Genomic DNA, 22,045 nt, shown 5'->3' on the forward strand with positions numbered 1-22,045 from the left:
ATTTCTTTAACACATTTCTAAACATAATAGTGTTAATAACTCATCTCTAATAACTGATTTATTTTCTCTCTGCCATGATGACAGAATATTAGACTAGATATTCTTCAAGACACTTCTATACAGCTTAACGTGACATTTAAAGGATTCACTAGGGTAATTAGGGTAAAGTTAGGGTAATTAGGCAAGTCATTGTATAACAGTGGTTTGTTCTGGAGACAATCTAAAACTAATAGCTTAAAGGGGGCTAATAATATTGAGTTTATTATATTTTATTATTATATTCTAGCCGAAATAAAGCAAATAAGACTTTCTCCAGAAGAAAAGATGATATCAGACATACTGTGAACAATTCCTTGCTCATTTTGGAAATATTTAAAAAAGAAAAAAAATCCACAGAAGGTTAAATAATTCTGATTTCAACTGTATAATGTTCACTACATTTATATTCAGCATTTAGATTAACAAATCTAATGACTAAAACATTCCAGTATAAAATATGTATGTTTGGGTCAATTAACCAGTACATAGAGGCAAAAAGATTTATCATTATTTATTATTATAGCTTGTCATAATTATAAAAATGACCTTTTTATGTAATATAAATATACAATACATATCCTTTTGAGACCCAAAGAATTTTTTTTCTGTGATTTCCTTCATCCTTTTGGTTAAAAAAGTCTACACATTAGAGTTTTTACATTTTGTTTTTATTTTTAATTTTACAGCATGTCTCCAGTGTAGTGGACCACAGGACTATTTTAGTTTAAAACGACTGCCACTCAGACAACAAAACAGTACAGGATATGGCTGTAAAGGAATATTAATCCAATATTAATGTAACAAAAACAAAACAAAAGCCACTTTTCCTTTTTTTTTTAATTGAAACTCCTGAAACAGTTTAGTCTGAAAGAGAGCCGAACTCAAAAAAAACCAAAACAAAAGCAAAAAGAAGTGATGTTAATCCAAAACAAACCTAACATAAAAGCGATTTAAAACGGATTTTCATTCTCTAATCATCTCTAATTCTCTAATTGTCAGACTCTAAATCAGAGTCTCCCTCAACTATCTTATAAAGAGTCCTCTCTGCTTCAGTTCTGCCTCCTACAACATGCAGTCACTAACTACATTAATATGGTCCTTTTGTCCACTATAGTGCAGAGGTTCTCAAAGTGGGGGTCGGGACCCCCCGAGGGGTCGCGGGACAATGAAGGGGGGGTCGCCTGGTGATTTTCAAAAATCAATTAATTTTTAATAAACCTTAAGACTTACTGTATTTTATCAATAACCTACTGATGAGAAAAAAAAATAGTCGTTTATAGTTACTTTAAACTATATAGTTACTATAGTAGCTTATAGTTACTAGTTCTATTGGATTGTGACTTCTCGAGTAATTACATTATACTAAAGACACAGCAATACTGTCAGATGCAGCAGATTTTGTAACACCAGGTTAAACTTTCTAGCCCATTTACAGCACTGACATACATAAAAAAACAAAGAATAGACTTGGGCCTATTGGTGTGTCTGCGTCATTGCTTACAAGGTTTCTGTATTTATAACCACCACCTCAGAGAATTTTGGGGGTCACGAGTCACTGGCATTGTCATTTTGGGGGTCGCGGGCTGAAAAGTTTGGGAACCCCTGCTATAGTGGACATTTAAAAAAGGAGGATATTTTGAAACACAAACAAGTTAGCAGCTTTAAAAGCTAAATGTATTGTTCCAGACACTTTAATGAGCATGTATATATATATATATATATATATATATATATATATATATATATATATATATAATAGTTAAAACACATTTAAAAAGCTCAATTTGACATGCCTCTCTCCTTCACATAAATGTGCTTTTTTGTATGTCGGCCATTTCGGATGCAGTGAAAGAAGTGGTTTCGAGCATGCCAGCCAATCAAATGACATCACTAGAAAGCCCAGGATGTCCTCTGCTTAGTACAATAGGACTTAAAAGAGTAGCTCAAAAAATTTCAAAGAAAATTCATGAAAACGCCATGTCCACTACTGACAGGGCCGGAGCAAGATGAACTGCCGCTCTAGGCAAATTGCCGCCCTCAACCCTAAGGTGAAAGTGGGTTCGGGGGGTTGATGTCAAGGGAGCTGTCGTGGACACCACCCTCTCTATTCTGCCGCCCTACACGTGGATATAACTGAGGGCGCGGGTGGTGAGGGAGCTGTTGGTGATGCTGCCCTCTCTATTCTGCCGCTCTAGGCGGCTGCCTAGGTCGCCTCTATGGACGTGCCGGCCCTGTCTACAGAGGACACAAGTCAATGGGCGGGGTCTCAGTATATATATATATTTATATATATGAGCAATATCACTCTCGTAGCAGTGCGATATGGCTGTATATCGGCACTGGTGGGAGTAGTGCCTTAGTGCCCCAACCAGTGCCTATATACAGCCATATCGCACTGCTACGAGTGTGATATTGCATTTATACAACAGTTTGACGGCATGATTGTGTTTATAAAACAAAATCAAACATGGAGAGTCTTAAAAACCCTTTTGTATGAGGAACTACTTTCTTCCACGTTGGATTCAAATCATAAGCTGACAGTTAAACAGCTGAGCGTGCATCTTTTACACTTTAGATCTGTAGTGTCTGCTTTCTGCTGGCTGCATGTGGGCGGAGTAATACACAAAGGGTAAACAGGCTGTACGGGTGCTGATATTACTTAAATATATCACGACTATCAGCCAATCAGATTCGAGAACCAGACAGAAATGTTGTATATATATATGTTGTATATATATATATATATATATATATATATATATATATATATATATATATATATATRTATATATATATATATATATATATATATATATATATATATATATATATATATATATATAATAGAAATAATATTACAGCGCATATTAATATATTGACACAGTGATAATAATATATGAATTTTATTGAATGGGAGAGTCCCTTGATCTCATTTTCGAGTGGGTCGCTAAGAGAAACAAAGATCCAACAGAGTACAACACATCACAACAAGCATACAGTACAGCTAAACAATCCAATAAACAACACACTTCACCTGAACACCACAATCTAAACCTGTAAGCAAGCATTCATTCATTTTCTTTTCAGCTTTAATAATCTGAGGTTGCCACTGTGGAATGAACCGCCAACTTATCCAGCACATGTTTTATGCAGCAGATGCCCTTCCAGGTGCAACCCATCACTGGAAAACACCCATACACACTCGTTCACACACACACACACACACACACCTGTCAATTTAGCTTAATCAATTCCCCTATAGCGCATGTATTTGAACTGGAAACCGGAGCACCCGAAGGATACCCACGCCAACACGGGGAGAACATGCAAACTCCACACAGAAACGCCAGCTGACCCAGACAGGACTCAAACCAGTGATCTTCCAGCTGTGAGGCGATCGTGCTACCCACTGCGCCACCGTGACGAATCGGTATTGACGAATCGTGACAAAATCGGTATTGTATTATTTATTTATTTAATATTTAAATTCATCAACATTAGACAACTGCGAGCTGTCATCAAATCTAATATCTACGTCTAGCGAGTGTACCCGCTGAGATTTTTTAAAGAACACCACACTACAAGACTTCTTTTTTTTTTGTCTAAATTTGTTTTTATTAAACCATTCTTGAATTAAAGTACAATCTAACTGAATATCTATCTGTCCATCCAACCATAAACTCAAGTAATAAAATATTAGTCAAAAATATCTATGTTTTGGTTAATTAAATTGGAAACAAAAATTGAATTGGAGTCTAAAAAACTTTTTAGACTCCCCAAAAAAGCCTATCGTAATGATATAAATCCTAAAACAATACGAATGCAGTGATGTAAATATACGATTTAATCTGATAGTATGCGCATCTGATGAGGCGTCGTATATACCAGTGATGAAAGGAATGAAAGAGGTCAGTGTTCAGAGTCTGAAAGCAGTCAGACTGAGTTTAACACACATGAATGTACTGTTTCATCAGACTGAGGTCAGAGGTCATCGTCATACCCCTGAGCAAACTCTCTCTTGCTCAAGTGGGGGAAAAGTTACTGAGCCAAAAATGTCTGTTCATCTATTCATCTGTGCGTCTATCTATTCTTTTTCTATCAGTTCCTTCACCCAGCTGTCCATCCCTGCCTCGCTCCCTTCCTCTATTCAACTATCCATCTGTCTGCCTGTCTGTCTGTTCCAAATGAGTCTCTGATAAATGACTTACTTATTCACATGATTTGTTCAGAGTGAATCACCGGTAAACATCTCACTGATTCAAATGATCTGTTCATAGTGAATCACTGGTAAACGACTGACTGATTCCATTGATCCTTTCAGATTGAATCTCTGGTGAGCAACTCTCTGAATCAAACAATCCATTCAGAGTGACTCTCTAGTAAACAACTCACTGATTCAAATGATCGATTCAGAGCGATCTCCGCTAAACAACTCACTAATTCAAATCATTTAATCAGAGTGAGTCTGTGGTTAAACAACTCAATGATTCAAATAAGTCGTTCAGAGTGAGACGGCGGTAAACAACTCAATGAATTAAAGATGTTTAGAGTGAGTCTCTGATAAACAACTCACTGATTAAAAAGATCCGTTCAGAGCGAATCTCCAATAAACAACTCATTGATTCAAATGATCTGTTCAAAGTGAGTCTCTGATAAACAACTCACTGATTCAAATGATCCATTCAGAGTTAGTCTCCGGTAAACGACTCACTGATTCAAATGATCCATTCAGAGTGAGTCTCTCATAAACAACTCACTGATTCAATTGATTCATTCAGAGCGAGTTTCTGGTAAACAACTCACTGATTCAAAGATCCATTTAGAGGGAGTCTTCAGTAAACAACTCACTGATTCAAAGATCCATTTAGAGGGAGTCTTCAGTAAACAACTCACTGATTCAAAGATCCATTTAAAGTGAGTCTCCAGTAAACAACTCACTGATTCAAGGACCCATTTAGACTGAGTCTCCAGTAAACAACTCACTGATTCAAAGATCCATTTAGAGGGAGTCTTCAGTAAACAACTCACTGATTCAAAGATCCATTTAAAGTGAGTCTCTAGTAAACAACTCACTGATTTAAAGATCCATTTACAGCGAGTCTCCAGTGTTGGAATATCTATCTCTATTCCATGCGTGTTCAATAAGAAAAGGTCTGGAGAGGTTTTTCTTCAATGTCAAAAATCGTAACAATTTATTAGATACAAATGAATAATTCGATGACAGAGCTCTGGGTTACGTTACCCCAATGCAATACAAGAGGTTTTGCAACTAACATACATTTCCTGACTCCAGCATAAATACACAACTGATCTTAACAGGTGGAGTTTTGGTGTAACGTCACTTGTCAGTCATTGTTCAGTCCTCCATTGGCCGCACCTTCGACATACTTCCTCTTTTTCTACGAATTCTCTGCACAACAACAAAGTATACATCTTTCTGTGTTCTGTGTTCAGTTTTAACACCTCTCTTCAGACAGGAAGTTTCTGCAGAGCTGAATTTAATTTTGGACCCGCATCTATCTACTTCTGCAAAAATGCTAATTAGTATGCACAGCACTCACACACAACACTAGAAGTTCAGTTAATATATGACCCTTACATGACCAATACAAATAATTGTTTGATTAAAAGAAAAAGAGACAAAAATAATAAAAAATTATTCGTATAATCCAACACCAGTAAAGAACTCACTGATTCAAAGATCCATTTAGACTGAGTCTCCAGTAAACAACTCACTGATTCAAAGATCCATTTAGACTGAGTCTCCAGTAAACAACTCACTGATTCAAAGATCCATTTAGACTGAGTCTCCAGTAAACAACTCACTGATTCAAAGATCCATTTAGACTGAGTCTCCAGTAAACAACTCACTGATTCAAAGATCCATTTAGACTGAGTCTCCAGTAAACAACTCACTGATTCAAAGATCCATTTAGACTGAGTCTCCAGCTAAAAAAACTCACTGATTCAAAGATCCATTTAGACTGTGTCTCCAGTAAACAACTCACTGATTCAAAGATCCATTTAGACTGAGTCTCCAGTAAACAACTCACTGATTCAAAGATCCATTTAGACTGAGTCTCCAGTGAACAACTCACTGATTCAAAGATCCATTTAGACTGAGTCTCCAGTAAACAACTCACTGATTCAAAGATCCATTTAGACTGAGTCTCCAGTAAACAACTCACTGATTCAAAGATCCATTTAGACTGAGTCTCCAGTAAACAACTCACTGATTCAAAGATCCATTTAGACTGAGTCTCCAGTGAACAACTCACTGATTCAAAGATCCATTTAGACTGAGTCTCCAGTAAACAACTCACTGATTCAAAGATCCATTTAGACTGAGTCTCCAGTAAACAACTCACTGATTCAAAGATCCATTTAGACTGAGTCTCCAGTAAACAACTCACTGATTCAAAGATCCATTTAGACTGAGTCTCCAGTAAACAACTCACTGATTCAAAGATCCATTTAGACTGAGTCTCCAGTAAACAACTCACTGATTCAAAGATCCATTTAGACTGAGTCTCCAGTAAACAACTCACTGATTCAAAGATCCATTTAGACTGAGTCTCCAGTAAACAACTCACTGATTCAAAGATCCATTTAGACTGAGTCTCCAGTAAACAACTCACTGATTCAAAGATCCATTTAGACTGAGTCTCCAGTAAACAACTCATTGATTCAAAGATCCATTTAGAGTGAGTCTCCAGCTAAAAAACTCACTGATTCAAATATCCATTTAGACTGAGTCTCCAGTAAACAACTCACTGATTCAAAGATCCATTTAGACTGAGTCTCTAGCTAAAAAAACTCACTGATTCAAATATCCATTTAGACTGAGTCTCCAGTAAACAACTCACTGATTCAAAGATCCATTTAGACTGAGTCTCCAGTAAACAACTCATTGATTCAAAGATCCATTTAGACTGAGTCTCTAGCTAAAAAAACTCACTGATTCAAATATCCATTTAGACTGAGTCTCCAGTAAACAACTCACTGATTCAAAGATCCATTTAGACTGAGTCTCCAGTAAACAACTCACTGATTCAAAGATCCATTTAGACTGAGTCTCCATTAAACAACTCACTGATTCAAAGATCCATTTAGACTGAGTCTCCAGTAAACAACTCACTGATTCAAAGATCCATTTAGACTGAGTCTCCAGTAAACAACTCACTGATTCAAAGATCCATTTAGACTGAGTCTCCAGTAAACAACTCACTGATTCAAAGATCCATTTAGACTGAGTCTCCAGTAAACAACTCACTGATTCAAAGATCCATTTAGACTGAGTCTCCAGCTAAAAAACTCACTGATTCAAAGATCCATTTAGACTTAGTCTCCAGTAAACAACTCACTGATTCAAAGATCCATTTAGACTGAGTCTCCAGTGAACAACTCACTGATTCAAAGATCCATTTAGACTGAGTCTCCAGTGAACAACTCACTGATTCAAAGATCCATTTAGACTGAGTCTCCAGTAAACAACTCACTGATTCAAAGATCCATTTAGACTGAGTCTCCAGCTAAAAAACTCACTGATTCAAATGATCCGTTCAGAGTGAGCCTGCGGTAAACAACTCACTGATTCAAATGATTTTTTCAGAGTGAGTCTCCGCTAAACAACTCACTGACACGTATAAATTTTAACTACATTTTTAATCTCAGCGGTCGGGTTAGTCCAGAGACGGGCACACTCTGTCCTGGAGGCCCGGTGTCCTGCAGAGTTTTGCTCCAGCCCTGATTAAAATTCACCTGAACATGCATCTCATATCAGTGTCTTCAAGATCACCGCAGACCTCCAGGTGTGTTTGATATGGAGATAAATTCTGCAGGACTGAGCTTGATCATCCCCGGGTGAGTCCATATTTGACCCAGCGTTGGGTTAAACCAACTCAGCAGTTTTTAGAGTACTAAAGGATCAGCTCATGAATAACTCAGTCTTGTGTGTGTGTCGATCAGTTGTGAACAGCACAGAAGGTCTCTCATTATTAGTGTTAGTTCATCATCTGCAGTGTCCACTGAAATCCCTGCCGGTTTACCCGCTCACACTCTCACGCATCATGTTTAGAAGCTCTGCCTATGTCTGCTCTGTCTGTACATAATGTTCCATCATCTTACATGTCAATAAAGCACACTGAACAGCAAACACACACGGATGCATTTTCCTCATCACACACACAAACACACTCACACACACACACACACACATGTGGATGAAAAGCAGATGATTAGCGTGAATAAATAACCTCGAGCATCACCTGCGCCTGACAGACAGACGGGCGGATGCAGAGGCTCTGGACCAGGAGAGGGCGTGGCCCGAGGAGAGGAGAGAGACGCTATTGGCTGGAGATCTGCTGATGGAGTGTGTGTGTGAGTGTGTGTCTGTGCGTGTGAGAGTGTGTGTGTGTGTGATGGGGGAGGGAGGAGGATTTTGAAGCTTCTGTTCCGCAGGAGATGGAGGGGGTTGGCGGGGGGGCGAGAGAGTATTACCGGGTGCGCATGCGCTCAGCGCGTTTTTACTGCAGTGTCTCTGGATTAGTGCGCGCGCTGCGGCACTCCGCTCGGTTCACAAACGGGAAGAGCGAGAAAAACCGACCGACCGAGCCGCGATAAGACCCTCGCTCGCATCCATCAGCACAACCGGATCCGTCGCGTTTATTCCAAGCGGTTATAAAGGCGGAGCGCGCACCGAGAATCTACCGGAGACATGGCCAAAGAGGACGAGAAGAAGGAATCCGGGTCATGGAAGGACTTCTTCTGGAACCCGCGGACGCACGAGCTGCTCGGGAGAACGGCGAGCAGCTGGGGTGAGTGTCCACCGCTCTCTCTCTGCGTTATATAACGGAAGAACACCGGCGTTTCATTCATTCCCAGCGCTTTACCGGAACGTATTGCGCAATGCGTCTGCTGTGTATCTCTATATGTGTGTGTGTGTGTGTGTGTGTGTGTGTGCGGAGAAGGGCCCAACATGTTAAAGGACAATCTGACGAAGCTGTTGTTGCGCGCTCTCGTGCGCGCGCGCTCCTTCGCGTGCGTCTTTAGAGGTGAACGGGTGCAATGTGAATGAATGAGATCAAGCGTTTGACTGAGGAATCATCTGGTCTGAGTGCGTTCTGTTCACGTGCATCGATCATTCCGATCAGTGATCGATCAGGGAATGGTGGCTGAGCGCGCGCAAGGTTATTCGGTGAGTGTCCTCCGCTCGCGCGCGCTCACGTGACGTGACGTGATTTCGCTCATATCCGGAGCAGCATCATCCATCAGCGGTTATATAACGATATACAGGACACACACACACGCATATGCATCTGTCTCCACATTGATCTCCAGTGTGTGTGTGTCATGAGCCCTTTGTGTGTGTCATTTAATATGTGTACCATGTTCCAGCAGTAAGTGCATTAATAATGCATCATTATAGTTTAATGCAGCTGTGTGTTCCAGTAAATAACTTTTAGCTGAGTCACTGACTTTAAACAATGTGTGTGTGTGTGTGTGTGTGTGTGTGTGTGTGTGTGTTGCACAAATGTCCTGATGTGTCTCGCTCTATAGCAGCTTTCCTCTGATCAATCTCATATGTCCAAAGATGTTTGGAGCAGCCTTTCAACAATATAATCAGACACGTCAAATTAATTAAATACGACAATAAATAATAAGACAATAAAATCAGATATTTTTCTAATTTTCCATCGAAACCAAACAGTTAAAACAATCTCACAGAGAATCACTGAAGTCATAATGAAATCTGAGGGAACACAAGCTAAATTCTGTGTCCTATCTCTATAATATCTATCTAGTACACAATAATTATCAATAAATATGAAATATTGAATAGCCAAACGATTCCTTAGTCGCTTCAGATTAGGCATCTGCTTAAAGACTATATATTTGACATTTAATATCTCATCCGAGTGAAAATAAATAGTCTTATTAACATTGAAGAATAATGCAAAGCTTATAGATTATAAATCTGAGCTCTGCCAATGATATTAGCTTTAATAGGCTCTGAATATTCCTCATATCTCAATGCATTTTGCTATTTATTTTCACACAGATGCTTATTTTAAACTCATAAACTCAGCCATGCATTAATTTAATATAGAAATATGTATCTAGATGCAGTCTGGACACACACTTGCTTATATTAATATTATAATTCATCTAAACTATACACAGAGGCTCAAGTCACACACACACACACACACACAGAGGCACAAATCAAAGGCAGATCAGGGTGTGAGTGTCTTATATTATGTCAGATGAGTTCACTGGCCAGCTTTTATATGTGTCTTGCTGTCTGATTGGTTGAGAGCAGAGATGACATCATAGGAAAGTAGCCAATGGGAGGGGGAGACACTAATCTGACTCCCTTCCCCCACTCAGTGAGAGAGAGACTGATGGAGAGACATATAAAACAAAGAGGACAAACACCAGAATAATAATAATAATAATAACGACAGAAGAAGAATGAAAGATGAAAGACAGAGAGAGACAACGAGTTTGTAGACAGACAGACAGATTTATTAATGCTTATTATTATTTATTCTGATGAGCAAACTTAATAACTGTCTACAAGAAAACAAGTGTAAGATTTATTATTATTATTATTATTATTTACTCATTATTATTATTATTATTTATGTATTTGCTACTATTATTATCTATTTATATATTCATTATTATTATTTATTCATTATTAATACCTATCTGAGAGAACAGAAAGAGTTATTATTATTTATGTATTTTTTAATATTATTATTTATTTATTAATATTATTTATTTATTCTGCTTTGCAAAATTAACTTAGAGAAGGACATTTATTATTATTATTATTTATCATTTTTTATTATTTTTTTATTCTGCATGCAAACATAACTGTTTGAGAGAATGAGATTTATTATTATTATTATTATTAGTAGTAGTAGCATTAGTAGTAGTAATGATTCTGCTATGAAAACTAATATCTATCTGAGAGAACAAGTAGAGAGAAAAAACATTTATTATAATTTATTTATTATTTAATATTATTATTTATCTATACATTTATCATTGTTAACTACTTATTTGTTTTTTATTTATTTTGCTATGCAAACTTAACTTATAATTATTACTTATAATTATTAGTTATTATTATTAGTTACTTTTATTCTTATTCTTATTATTTATTATTACAATTTATTTTTATTCTGCAATGCAAACTTAACTGTCTTGAGAAAACGAGGTTTATTGTTATAATAATAATAATAATTATTATTATTATTATTATCTATTCTGCTATGCAAACTTAACTTAAAAGACATTTATTATTATTAATATTAATTTTTTTTTATTATCATTTTTTTATTCTGCTATGGAAACTGAATTGTCTGAGAGAATGAGGTTTATTAAAATTATTATTATTATTATTTTTATTATTATCTATTCTGCTATGCAAACTTGACTTAGAGAAGGACATTTATTATTATTACTATTATTATTTATTATTATTTGTTTATTTATTATTGTTATTATGAGCTATTATTATTATTTATTAGTATAATTTCTTTTTATTCTGCAATGCAAACATAATTGCAAACAATAATATATTATTGTTATTATTATTCATTCATTTTCTTGTCGGCTTAGTCCCTTTATTAATCCGGGGTCGCCACAGCGGAATGAACCGCCAGCTTATCCAGCTAGTTTTTACACAGCGGATGCCCTTCCAGCCACAACCCATCTCTGGGAAACATCCACACACACATTCACACACTATGGACAATTTAACCTACCCAATTCACCTGTACCACATGTCTTTGGACTGTGGGGGAAACCGGAGCACCCGGAGGAAACCCACGCGAAAGCCAACTGAGCCGAGGTTCGAACCAGCAACCCAGCGATCTTCTTGCTATGAGACGACAGCACTACCTACTGCGCCACTGCCTCGCCCTATTATTATTATTATTAATATTATTATTACTATCATTATTTTTATTAATATGATCTATTCTGCTATGCAAACTTAAATACATTTTTTTATTATTACTATTATTATTTATTATTATTTTTTTTTTATTCTGCTATGCAAACTTAATTGTCTGAGAGAATGAGGTTTATTATTATTATTATTATTACTATCATTATTTTTATTAATATTATTATTATCTATTCTGCTATGCAAACTTAAATACATTTTTTAATATTACTATTATTTATTATTATTATTATTTTATTCTGCTACGCAAACTTAATTGTCTGAGAGAATGAGGTTTATTATTATTATTATTATCTATTCTGCTATGCAAACTTAACTGTTTAAGAGAACAAGCATGTAGAGAGATAGACCAAAACATATTTATTATTATTATTATTATTATTATTATTATCATCATCATTATTATCATCATTATTATTATCATCATCATTATTATTAATATTGATTCCTTGGATTTAAATTGTTTTATGTTAAGTAGTCGCAAACAATTTATATGGGCTGAAATTAAACAAACACACAATTAAAAAACAATTAAGTTGAACATTAATAAATTTAATTTGTTCCAATTCAGCCCATATAAATTGTTTTACTTGATATTTATGCTGCTTATTTATGAAACTAAATTAACCTGAGAAAATAACATAATTATTTCTAATGGTAAACACATTGAGTTCATTTGACTTGTATACCTTTATAAGTGTAATTATTTGTATCATTGTAAACCTTTATAAGTGTCATTTATTTATAGTTTTTTGTATCTTTATTACTTTGATGTAATTATATTCCATATTTTATACACAATGAAAATGCTTTGGCAAAACAAAATTGATTTACTTGAACTTGATCTTGATTTTTACTCAAGTAATAAAAGTAAAAGTACTTACTGATACCCTAATTGTTTATCTTGCAGGCTGAATTACCAAAACTTGTCATGCTCTGATAACCACACTGATATTTCATCAGGATAATTCATGAGAAAACATATAAAACCACATTCACACACGGAAGCCCATTCAGATCAGTTGAGTAAAGTCAGCAAATCAAAGTCAGCTAGTCATTTACTAAAGACTCACTCTAAATGGATCTTTAAATCAGTGAGTCATTTACTAAAGACTCATTCTAAGTGGATCTTTGAATCTGTGAGCTGTTTATTGAAGACTCACTCTAAATCAGTGTTTCTTAACCACGATCCTGGAAGACCACCAACATTCCATGTTTTGGATGTCTCCTTTGTCTGTCACACCCATTACAGGTCTTTCAGTCTCTGCTAATGAGCTGATGATCTGAATCAGGTGTGTTTGTTTAAAGAGACATTGAAAAAGTGCTGAGCTGGTGGGCCTCAAGGAACGTGGTTTAGAAACACAGCTCTAAATGGATCTTTGAATCAGTGAGCTGTTTATTGGAGATTCACTCTGAACAAATCATTTGAATCAGTGAGTCATTTACCAGAGACTCACTCTGAATAGATCATTTGAAGCAGTGACTTGTTTACTGCTTATTCTAAATGGATCTTTGAATCAGTGAGCTGTTTATTGGAGATTCACTCTGAACAGATCATTTGAATTAGTGAGTCATTTACCAGAGACACACTCTGAATGGATCATTTGAATCACCAAGTTATTTAACAATGACTCACTCTGAACAGTTCATTTGAATCAGTGAGTTGTTTACCGGAAACTTGTTCTAAACAAATTATTTGAATCAGTGAGTTGTTTACCGGAGATTTACTCTGAACAAATCATTTAATTCAGTGAGTTGATTAACAGCGACTCATTCTGCACGGATCATTTGACTCAATGAGTTGTTTAAAGGAGAGCCGCTCTGAATAGATCATGTGAATCATTGAGTTGTTTAAAGGAGAGCCGCTCTGAATAGATCATGTGAATCAGTGAGTTGTTTAAAGGAGAGCCACTCTGAATAGATCATGTGAATCAGTGAGTTGTTTAAAGGAGAGCCACTCTGAATAGATCATGTGAATCAGTGAGTTGTTTAAAGGAGAGTCGCTCTGAATAGATCATGTGAATCAGTGAGTTGTTTAAAGGAGAGCCACTCTGAATAGATCATGTGAATCAGTGAGTTGTTTAAATGAGAGTCGCTCTGAATAGATCATGTGAATCAGTGAGTTGTTTAAAGGAGAGTCGCTCTGAATAGATCATGTGAATCAGTGAGTTGTTTAAAGGAGAGTCGCTCTGAATAGATCATGTGAATCAGTGAGTTGTTAAAGGAGAGTCACTCTGAATAGATCATGTGAATCAGTGAGTGGTTTAAAGGAGAGTCGCTCTGAATAGATCGTGTGAATCAGTGAGTTGTTTAAAGGAGAGTCACTCTGAATAGATCATGTGAATCAGTGATTTGTTTACCGGACCCTATCCCTGAATAGATCATTTGAATCAGTAAGTCATTTATCAGAGACTCATGCTAAACAGACCATGTGAATCTTTGAGTTGATTAACAGCGACTCATTCTGTACGGATCATTTTAATCAGTAATTTGTTTAAAGGAGCGTCACTCTGAATAGATTATGTGAATCAATGATTTGTTTAACAGCGATTCATTCTGTGAAGATGATTTGAATCAGTGATTCGTTTATCAGAGACTCACTCTAAACAGATCACGGGAATCAGTGAGTCATTTGTCAGAGACTCACTCTGAACAGATCATGGGAATCAGTGAGTTGTTTAACAGCGACTAATTCTGTACGGATCATTTGATTCAGTGAGTCGTTTATCTAGGCCTCTATCCAATTTCTCCACTTCAAAATAACCTTTTATTCACCTACAATTAGGAAATGTAGTGGAGTAAAAACACATTATTCACAGCAAAGTGCAGAAGTAACATACTTATTTACTGTCCACCACTGATAAAGAGAGATGCATAATCAATCAGAGAAACATTACACCACTAATTACAGCTGGTTTACTCTGAAATCACTGAGTTAGACAATAAAACATCAGCATGTGTCAGGAGAAAAAGCAGACTGTAGCGGCACAACACACTGATGCCTGAGAGACGAGACCAATAAAACATCAGTGATACGCTTACAAACACCACACACACGCACGCACACACACACACACACACACACACACACACTCACACACACATACGCACACTCACATGCGCACACACACTCACACACACTCACACACACACGCACGCACACACACACACACACACAATTCTAAATTGTTTTAAATTAACCATGACATGTTAATTGTTGAATATTCTGTTCATTATACTTTATTATTATTGTTTTATTCTAAAATGTTGATTAAATATTAAATATACACAAGAAAGATGAAATATACTGTTAATAACTGAGTTTTTTTACTTCACTACAAGCATGTCATTTATTTTCTAATGTTATATTTAATGTACACATAACAAATATCTTGTCAATACATACTTATATCTACATACAAATATCTATGTAATATTTGTCATAATGATAAAGCAAGTTTGAATTTTAAGAGCGAGAGAGACTTTACACATAAACTCACCGGCCACTTTATTAGGTACACCTTCCTAGTCCCAGTTTGGACCCCTTTTGCCTTCAGAACTGCCTTAATCCTTTGTGATGTAGATCCAACAAGGTACTGGAAATATTCCTCAGAGATTTTGCTCCATATTGACATGATAGCATCACACAGTTGCTGCAGATTTGATGCCACATCCCAAAGCTGCTCTATTGGATTGAGCTCTGGTGACTGTGGAGGCCATTTGAGTACAGTGAACTCATCGTCATGTTCAAGAAACCAGTCTGAGATGATTGAGCTTTATGACATGCTGCGTTATCCTGCTGGAAGTAGCCATCAGAAGATGGAGACACTGTGCTCATAAAGGGATGGACATGGTCAGCAGCAATACTCAGGTAGGCTGTGGCGTTGATGCTCAATTGGTACTAATGGACCCAAAGAAAATCTCCCCCACACCATTACACCACCACCACCAGCCTGAACCGCTGATACAAGGCAGGATGATCCATGCTTTCATGTTGTTGAGGCCAAATTCTGACCCGAGCATCCGAATGTGTCAGCAGAAATGGAGACTCATCAGAGCAGCAACGTTTCTCCAATCTTCTATTGTCCAGTTTTGGTGAGTCTGTGTGAATTGTAGCCTCAGTTTCCTGTTCTTAGCTGACAGGAGCGGCACCCGGTGTGCTCTTCTGCTGCTGTAGCCCATCCGCCTCAAGGTTGGACGTGTTGTGTGTTCAGAGATGCTCTTCTGCAGAGCTCGGTTGTAACGAGTGCTTATTTGAGTTACTGTAGCCTTTCTATCAGCTGGAACCAGTCTGGCCATTCTCCTCTGGCCTCATCAACAAGGCATTTGCGCCCACAGAACTGCCGCTCACTGGATATTTCCTCTTTGTCGGAGCATTCTCTGTTAACCCTAGAGATGGTTGTGCGTGAAAATCCCAGTAGATCAGCAGTTTCTGAAATACTCAGAGCAGCCCGTCTGGCAGCAACAACCATGCCACGTTCAATGTCACTCAAATCCCCTTTCTTCCCCATTCTGATGCTCGATATGAACTGCAGCAGATCCTCTTGTCCATGTCTACATGCCTAAATGCAGTGAGCTGCTGCCATGTGATTGGCTGACTAGAAATTTGCGTTAATGAGCAGTTGGACAGGTGTACCTAATAAAGTGGCCGGTGAGTGTAAATATACACACAATTAACAGATTTACAAACTGTTCATACCTACAGATCAAAGATTAGACAATTTTCAGAATCAGCATGACAGATACACGTCATATTCTATATTAATGCAAGATTTTATTAGTGTTTTAGTATTAAAACAGCATCAGTCGAATCTTTATCATTTAATCTATGTTCTCTTGACAGCCAAATTGGCATGCTAGCTTGCCCCTATGAGAAATTCAGTAAATCGTGACACTCTCCACTACTTCTTTTATATTTAGGAGAGAGAGAAATGGAGAGAGGGAGAGATAGATCGAGCGAGAGCGAGAGAGAGATATGGAGGCGGCGGTGGTTTATCGTAAGAGGATTTACTCTTCACAGTCTGTCCTGACATTTGCTCAGTGATGGAGGGATGAGAGAGGTGAAGATGGACTGAATGACGGGAATCTGGGTCACATTCACTGACGACACACAAACACCAAACACAAGAGTTCATCCCAATTAATGCTGCGCTCTGATTGGTCGACACTCATGCTGCGCTGTCTGCTTGTGTTGGTCATTAATTCTCTATATAGACACTGAATACACTCAAACAATAACATGATCTATTTACTACTACTTTTAAGGTAAGTGGTTGCAAACTATTGATATAGGCTGAATTTAAAGGTGCTGTATGTAAGATTTGGACCCCTCTAAAGCCTAAAACAGCATCACATGTGTGCAGATATTCAGAAACATGCTCAGTGAACACTCTTGTTTATCTGAGACACAATGCTGAAGTCAGATATTCTGCTGTGAACATGTGTGTAACGTGCCGGAATGGCTGTCTTTGTTTTGGTCATTGAACCCGCCCAATGCCAGCTTAGCCAATTATATTTCAGCACCGCGGGTTGCCAGATGGTGGAAAACAGCCTATTTCATTCATTCAGTCAGGAAGGCTCTCTAAGCATGCGTCCGTGACTGAAATGTGACCTCTGGTGGACAGTAGCAGACTCCGACATGAGATGCAGATTCAGAGTTTCACATGAGGTTATTAATTAGCAAATAATATCAATATTACAAGTGTAAACATTAGGTGAGCAGGTCACATTGTAAAGCTGTGTCCTAACAACACGCTATGTGACAAAATACGCAGTGATGAGTGATTTGGCTGTTGTCAGCAGACGAAAGATGACAGAAATGTAAATCCAGCCATTCAGAAGCACAGAGAAGAGGACTTACTGCACTCCAGCACAATGGTCAGCTTTATAATCTAATGAACACATATTAAAGCTCTTTAACATGATTAAATGTAGATGCTGAGTCACTGATATGTGTTGGTTTGCACAGTCTCAGTTCTGAAGTTCAGTTTCAGATGCTTTATTTTATTCTCCAGATCTGAGCTGAACTATCTGCTGCTGCTTTCAGTAGTACAGCAATAAATGTCCTGTAAATTGCCCTAAATTGTGTACTTGTGTGTGAATGGGTGTGTTTCCCAGTACTGGGTGGCAGCTAGAAGGGCATCCGCTTTGTAAAACATATGCTGGAATGATTGGCGGTTCATTCCGTTGTGGCGATTCCTGATTAATAAGGGGACTAAGCTGAAGAAAAAAACGAATGAATAAATTAATAAATATGCAAATTTACATTGAATGGCAACTGACATATTGTATGTGACGCACGATGTGAGATGGGTAGACACAAGTGCGTGGCATTATAAGAGCGTACTCACACCATGTACAGTTGCCTTGAATCGGGCCAAAGCATGCTTGTCCCCCCTCCCGTCTCCCCTGACGGCCCGCACTCACATTGCAATCATGCCCGGGCACGCTTATATCATCGATGATGCGCTGTTCAGTAAGAAGCGCTCTCGCTCAGCACAGGAGATTTCTTTAATTATATTGTTTTAGATGTTGTAACAGTCAAATATTTTGCAGAACAGATCCGCCACTTTTGCCGCTCATAAACAATCATAAAGTCCTCATGCTGCAGGAATTAGGAGGTTTGCTGAAGGTGCAGCTGTCGTGCAGTGAGGAGTTTAATAATCTTTAATAAACTACAGCAGTTTGCGTTGATTGAACAGTGAGAATGATTAATAAAGCCATATGAAACAGTCCCTTAAAAGTCACGTCTCATCATTAGTTTCGACCTCAGGCACGCTTTGTACTCACACAACAAGCGTACCGCACTCGCACACACCACTTTTACTTGGGCCAAAGCCGGTCGAGTGAACCGCACCTGAGCCCAATTCAGAGCACTTACACTTCTCAAACGATCCGGAAAATGGGCCGGGGCACGGTTCGGATATACTGTATACTGTAAAGTAATGCTAGCTCTCTGCAGCTCTCACATGGTCGCCCACTGAAGCTAAGCAGGGCTGCACCCGGTCAGTACCTGCATGGGAGACCACATGGGAAAGCTAGGTCGCTGCCGGAAGTTATGTTAGTGAGGCCAGTAGGGGGCGCCCAACCTGCCGTCTGTGTGGGTCCTAATGCCCCAGTATAGTGAAGGGGACTACATACTGCTCAGTGAGCGCCGTCTTTTAGATGAGACGTTAAATTGAGGTCCCGACTCTCTGTGGTCAAGAATGTCACAAGACATAGATCGCTGGAGTACATTCACACAAACTACAATCATGCCTCAAAATGGACTACAGACCCAGTCATGCAACACACTCACACACCTGCTCCAAGTCACCATTGATTACACTCCCACAGCTGATGCTGCTTATGAACTGATACATGGACTATAAAGTCAGCACACAAACACACAGTAGGTGCAAGTCTTGTAAACTGATTGTGAACTTTACTACGCGGTTTCAGTTGCCTTCCATGTCTAGACCTTGCTTTGTTTTGTTTTTTTACGCTGTATGCTGCCTGCCTTCTGACCTATCGCCTGCTATTTTGACTACGACTCTGGATTGCCCACGCACTTCAGTTTGTTCCTGTATTGAACATAGCTTGCCTGATCATTCAGTTCAATAAAACCTGCAAAAGGATCCTCAATTCGTTGTCCAACGTCCCTGTCACATTACAGTTAAAAATCCCATTATGTCCTTGGAAAAAGAGTAGGGGTTATCCTCATACTTGGCTTCATCTCTCCACCAATCAGCTGGGGCCTCGTGTATCAACGCTGCGTACACACAAAAACTTTGTGTACGCCAGGTTTCACGCTCACATTTGGATTTACTAATGATGAAATTAACGTGGGAATGTGCGCAGGGGAGTAAGTTCATCAGACGCTGGATTCGAACCGAGTTCATCCTCGAACATGTCAAAGCATGTTGCCATGCGTTTAACGAGCTACGCCACTCACGCAGTTAAAGACGCTACAAAATTTTACACCTATAGATCTCACTATTTTCTTTTTAATCCACTCAGTGTGATGTTCAGACCCAGCTGTGTTAACCGCGTCAGCTAAACTCTCCCACTCTATTTTTTTCTTTTGTTATTAATTACGGAGGACAAACTTGCAAATAACACCGCTTTTCTCCAGTCTACCTCTGAACGCAGCACCTCCAATTCACATTCTGTTCAAAGTTTTTCTTCTTGCGTTGCTTTTTCATTGGTTTTTCCCAAAGTAGAGTATTCTGATGTACAAAGAGAATATCTGTGAGATTCGGCGTACGCAGTGTTTCATACATCTGAATTTTTTACTGCGTACGCACATTTTACAGCTTTGTGCGTACACAATGTTTTAGTAGGATTTTAACGCAAGTGTTCGTACATGATGCCCCTGGTTTGTGGTGTGCGGTCTGGCGCAAAATTGCTGCCGTCACGTCATCTAGGTGGATGCTGCACACTGGTGGTGTGTAAAGCGCTTTGAGTGTCAATATAAATGTTAGGAATTATTATTAATTATTATAGCGTTATAAAGGAGCACCCAGCTGACTAATTTAATTGTTGGTCTTAATTTTCTGTGGTAAAACTTTAATAAAGTACAATTTTTTTAATTTACATGAACTTATAAACCATTTTGAGGGAAGTAAACGAAAACATTGGTCCCAGCGTGTTTCCTGTTTTACATTTTTAATGTATAGAGCTTTTAAGAATCCAAAAAGAGCCACATATTGATGAATAATGTTATGATCGCTGTTTTAACATTGAGTTATGATTGAATTGCCGCTTGTTACGGTTATGAAATAGTTTAATAACAAGCAGGGAATGTTCATGTGCCAGTGACATGACCATACTGAAATGTTCTACATTAAATTCTACATATTTATCATTTACTTAAGCAAAGATTCTTTGGATTAAACACATTTTAATATTCAAATACCTAAAATTGATTATTGATCTGTGTCCTGCTTGTGTTTGTGTCTGATTTGAATAAATGAGATGAAGTCTGTGATGCAGCAACAGCTGAACTGATGTGTGTGTGTGTGTGTGTGTGTGTGTGCAGGTCTGATTCTGCTGTTCTATCTGGTCTTCTACACGTTTCTGGCTGGTGTTTTCTGCCTCACCATGTATGTGATGCTGCTGACGCTCGATGATTATCAGCCCACCTGGCAGGACCGACTGGCCACACCAGGTACACACGCAAACACACGCAAACAAAGGCAAACAAACACACACACACAAACACACACACAAACAAACGCAAACACACACGCAAACAAACACACACACACACACACACACACAAACACACACAAACAAACACACACATACACACATATATATAAAATACACACACACACACATTCATATACTTTACAGTTTTTTTTACAATGGTTATGACAGTTTTTTCAATACATTTAACAAGTTTGCTAAACTCTTAACGCAGCAACACACCTAAAACACACAATTGGCAAAGCGGTTAATTTCATGCTCAAAATCACACATTATAAACTAAACCTCTAAACTTCTTTTCAAAATACAATAATAAACGAACACACTACACCATGTCTAACAAAACACTACAAACATGTTTCAAAATGAAATTATTGTTCAAAACACAAACACATGTTCTCTTCCAACATAAACATTCAGTCAATCAGAACACACCGACAATAAAACACTATCATCAGCTGACATTACAGAAACTGCATTAGTTTATGTGTCAGCTCTGCCTTATATTTTAAGACTCTCTACATTTTCATTTTGTTGGGTTTAGTAAATGCATGCATTTTCTTTCTTTTACTGCAAAAATGTAATACAAAAATAAAGAAAAAAATGCTTAAAAAATTTACAGTTGATGTAAAAAAAATACACACAGACAGAGTTGCTGCAGTACAGACTTTATTTGCAAAAGAAGAAAAAAAAAGCATTGCAATTACAATAAAAAACTAAATAATTTTCTATTCTGCCTGGTCTTCTGCATTTGCCCGACTTTTTCTCTGGCCCAGCATGGTAACAATGGCCTTTTGGCCTATTATGTTTCTCCTACGGCGACGCCTTTTCGCCAAG

The 22,045-nt window shown here is 37.8% G+C and overlaps 1 protein-coding gene across 2 annotated transcripts in view; it reads left to right on the plus strand.

Annotated features, from left to right (window-relative positions):
- Positions 1-8,560: 8,560 nt before the first annotated feature.
- atp1b2a (ATPase Na+/K+ transporting subunit beta 2a) overlaps positions 8,561-22,045 on the plus strand; it is a 31,095-nt gene continuing 17,610 nt past the window's right edge. The window contains exons 1-2 of one of the 2 annotated variants that reach the window (XM_021469844.3): positions 8,561-8,855; positions 21,039-21,167. In XM_021469844.3, the coding sequence (XP_021325519.1) occupies positions 8,756-8,855; positions 21,039-21,167 (229 nt within the window). In that variant the 5' untranslated portion in view covers positions 8,561-8,755. The remainder of the gene's footprint in view (positions 8,856-21,038; positions 21,168-22,045) is intronic. The other variant, NM_131669.3, reaches the window with a different exon arrangement.

This window comes from Danio rerio, chromosome 23 (assembly GCF_049306965.1).
Source record: "Danio rerio strain Tuebingen ecotype United States chromosome 23, GRCz12tu, whole genome shotgun sequence".
Lineage (NCBI taxonomy): Eukaryota > Metazoa > Chordata > Actinopteri > Cypriniformes > Danionidae > Danio > Danio rerio.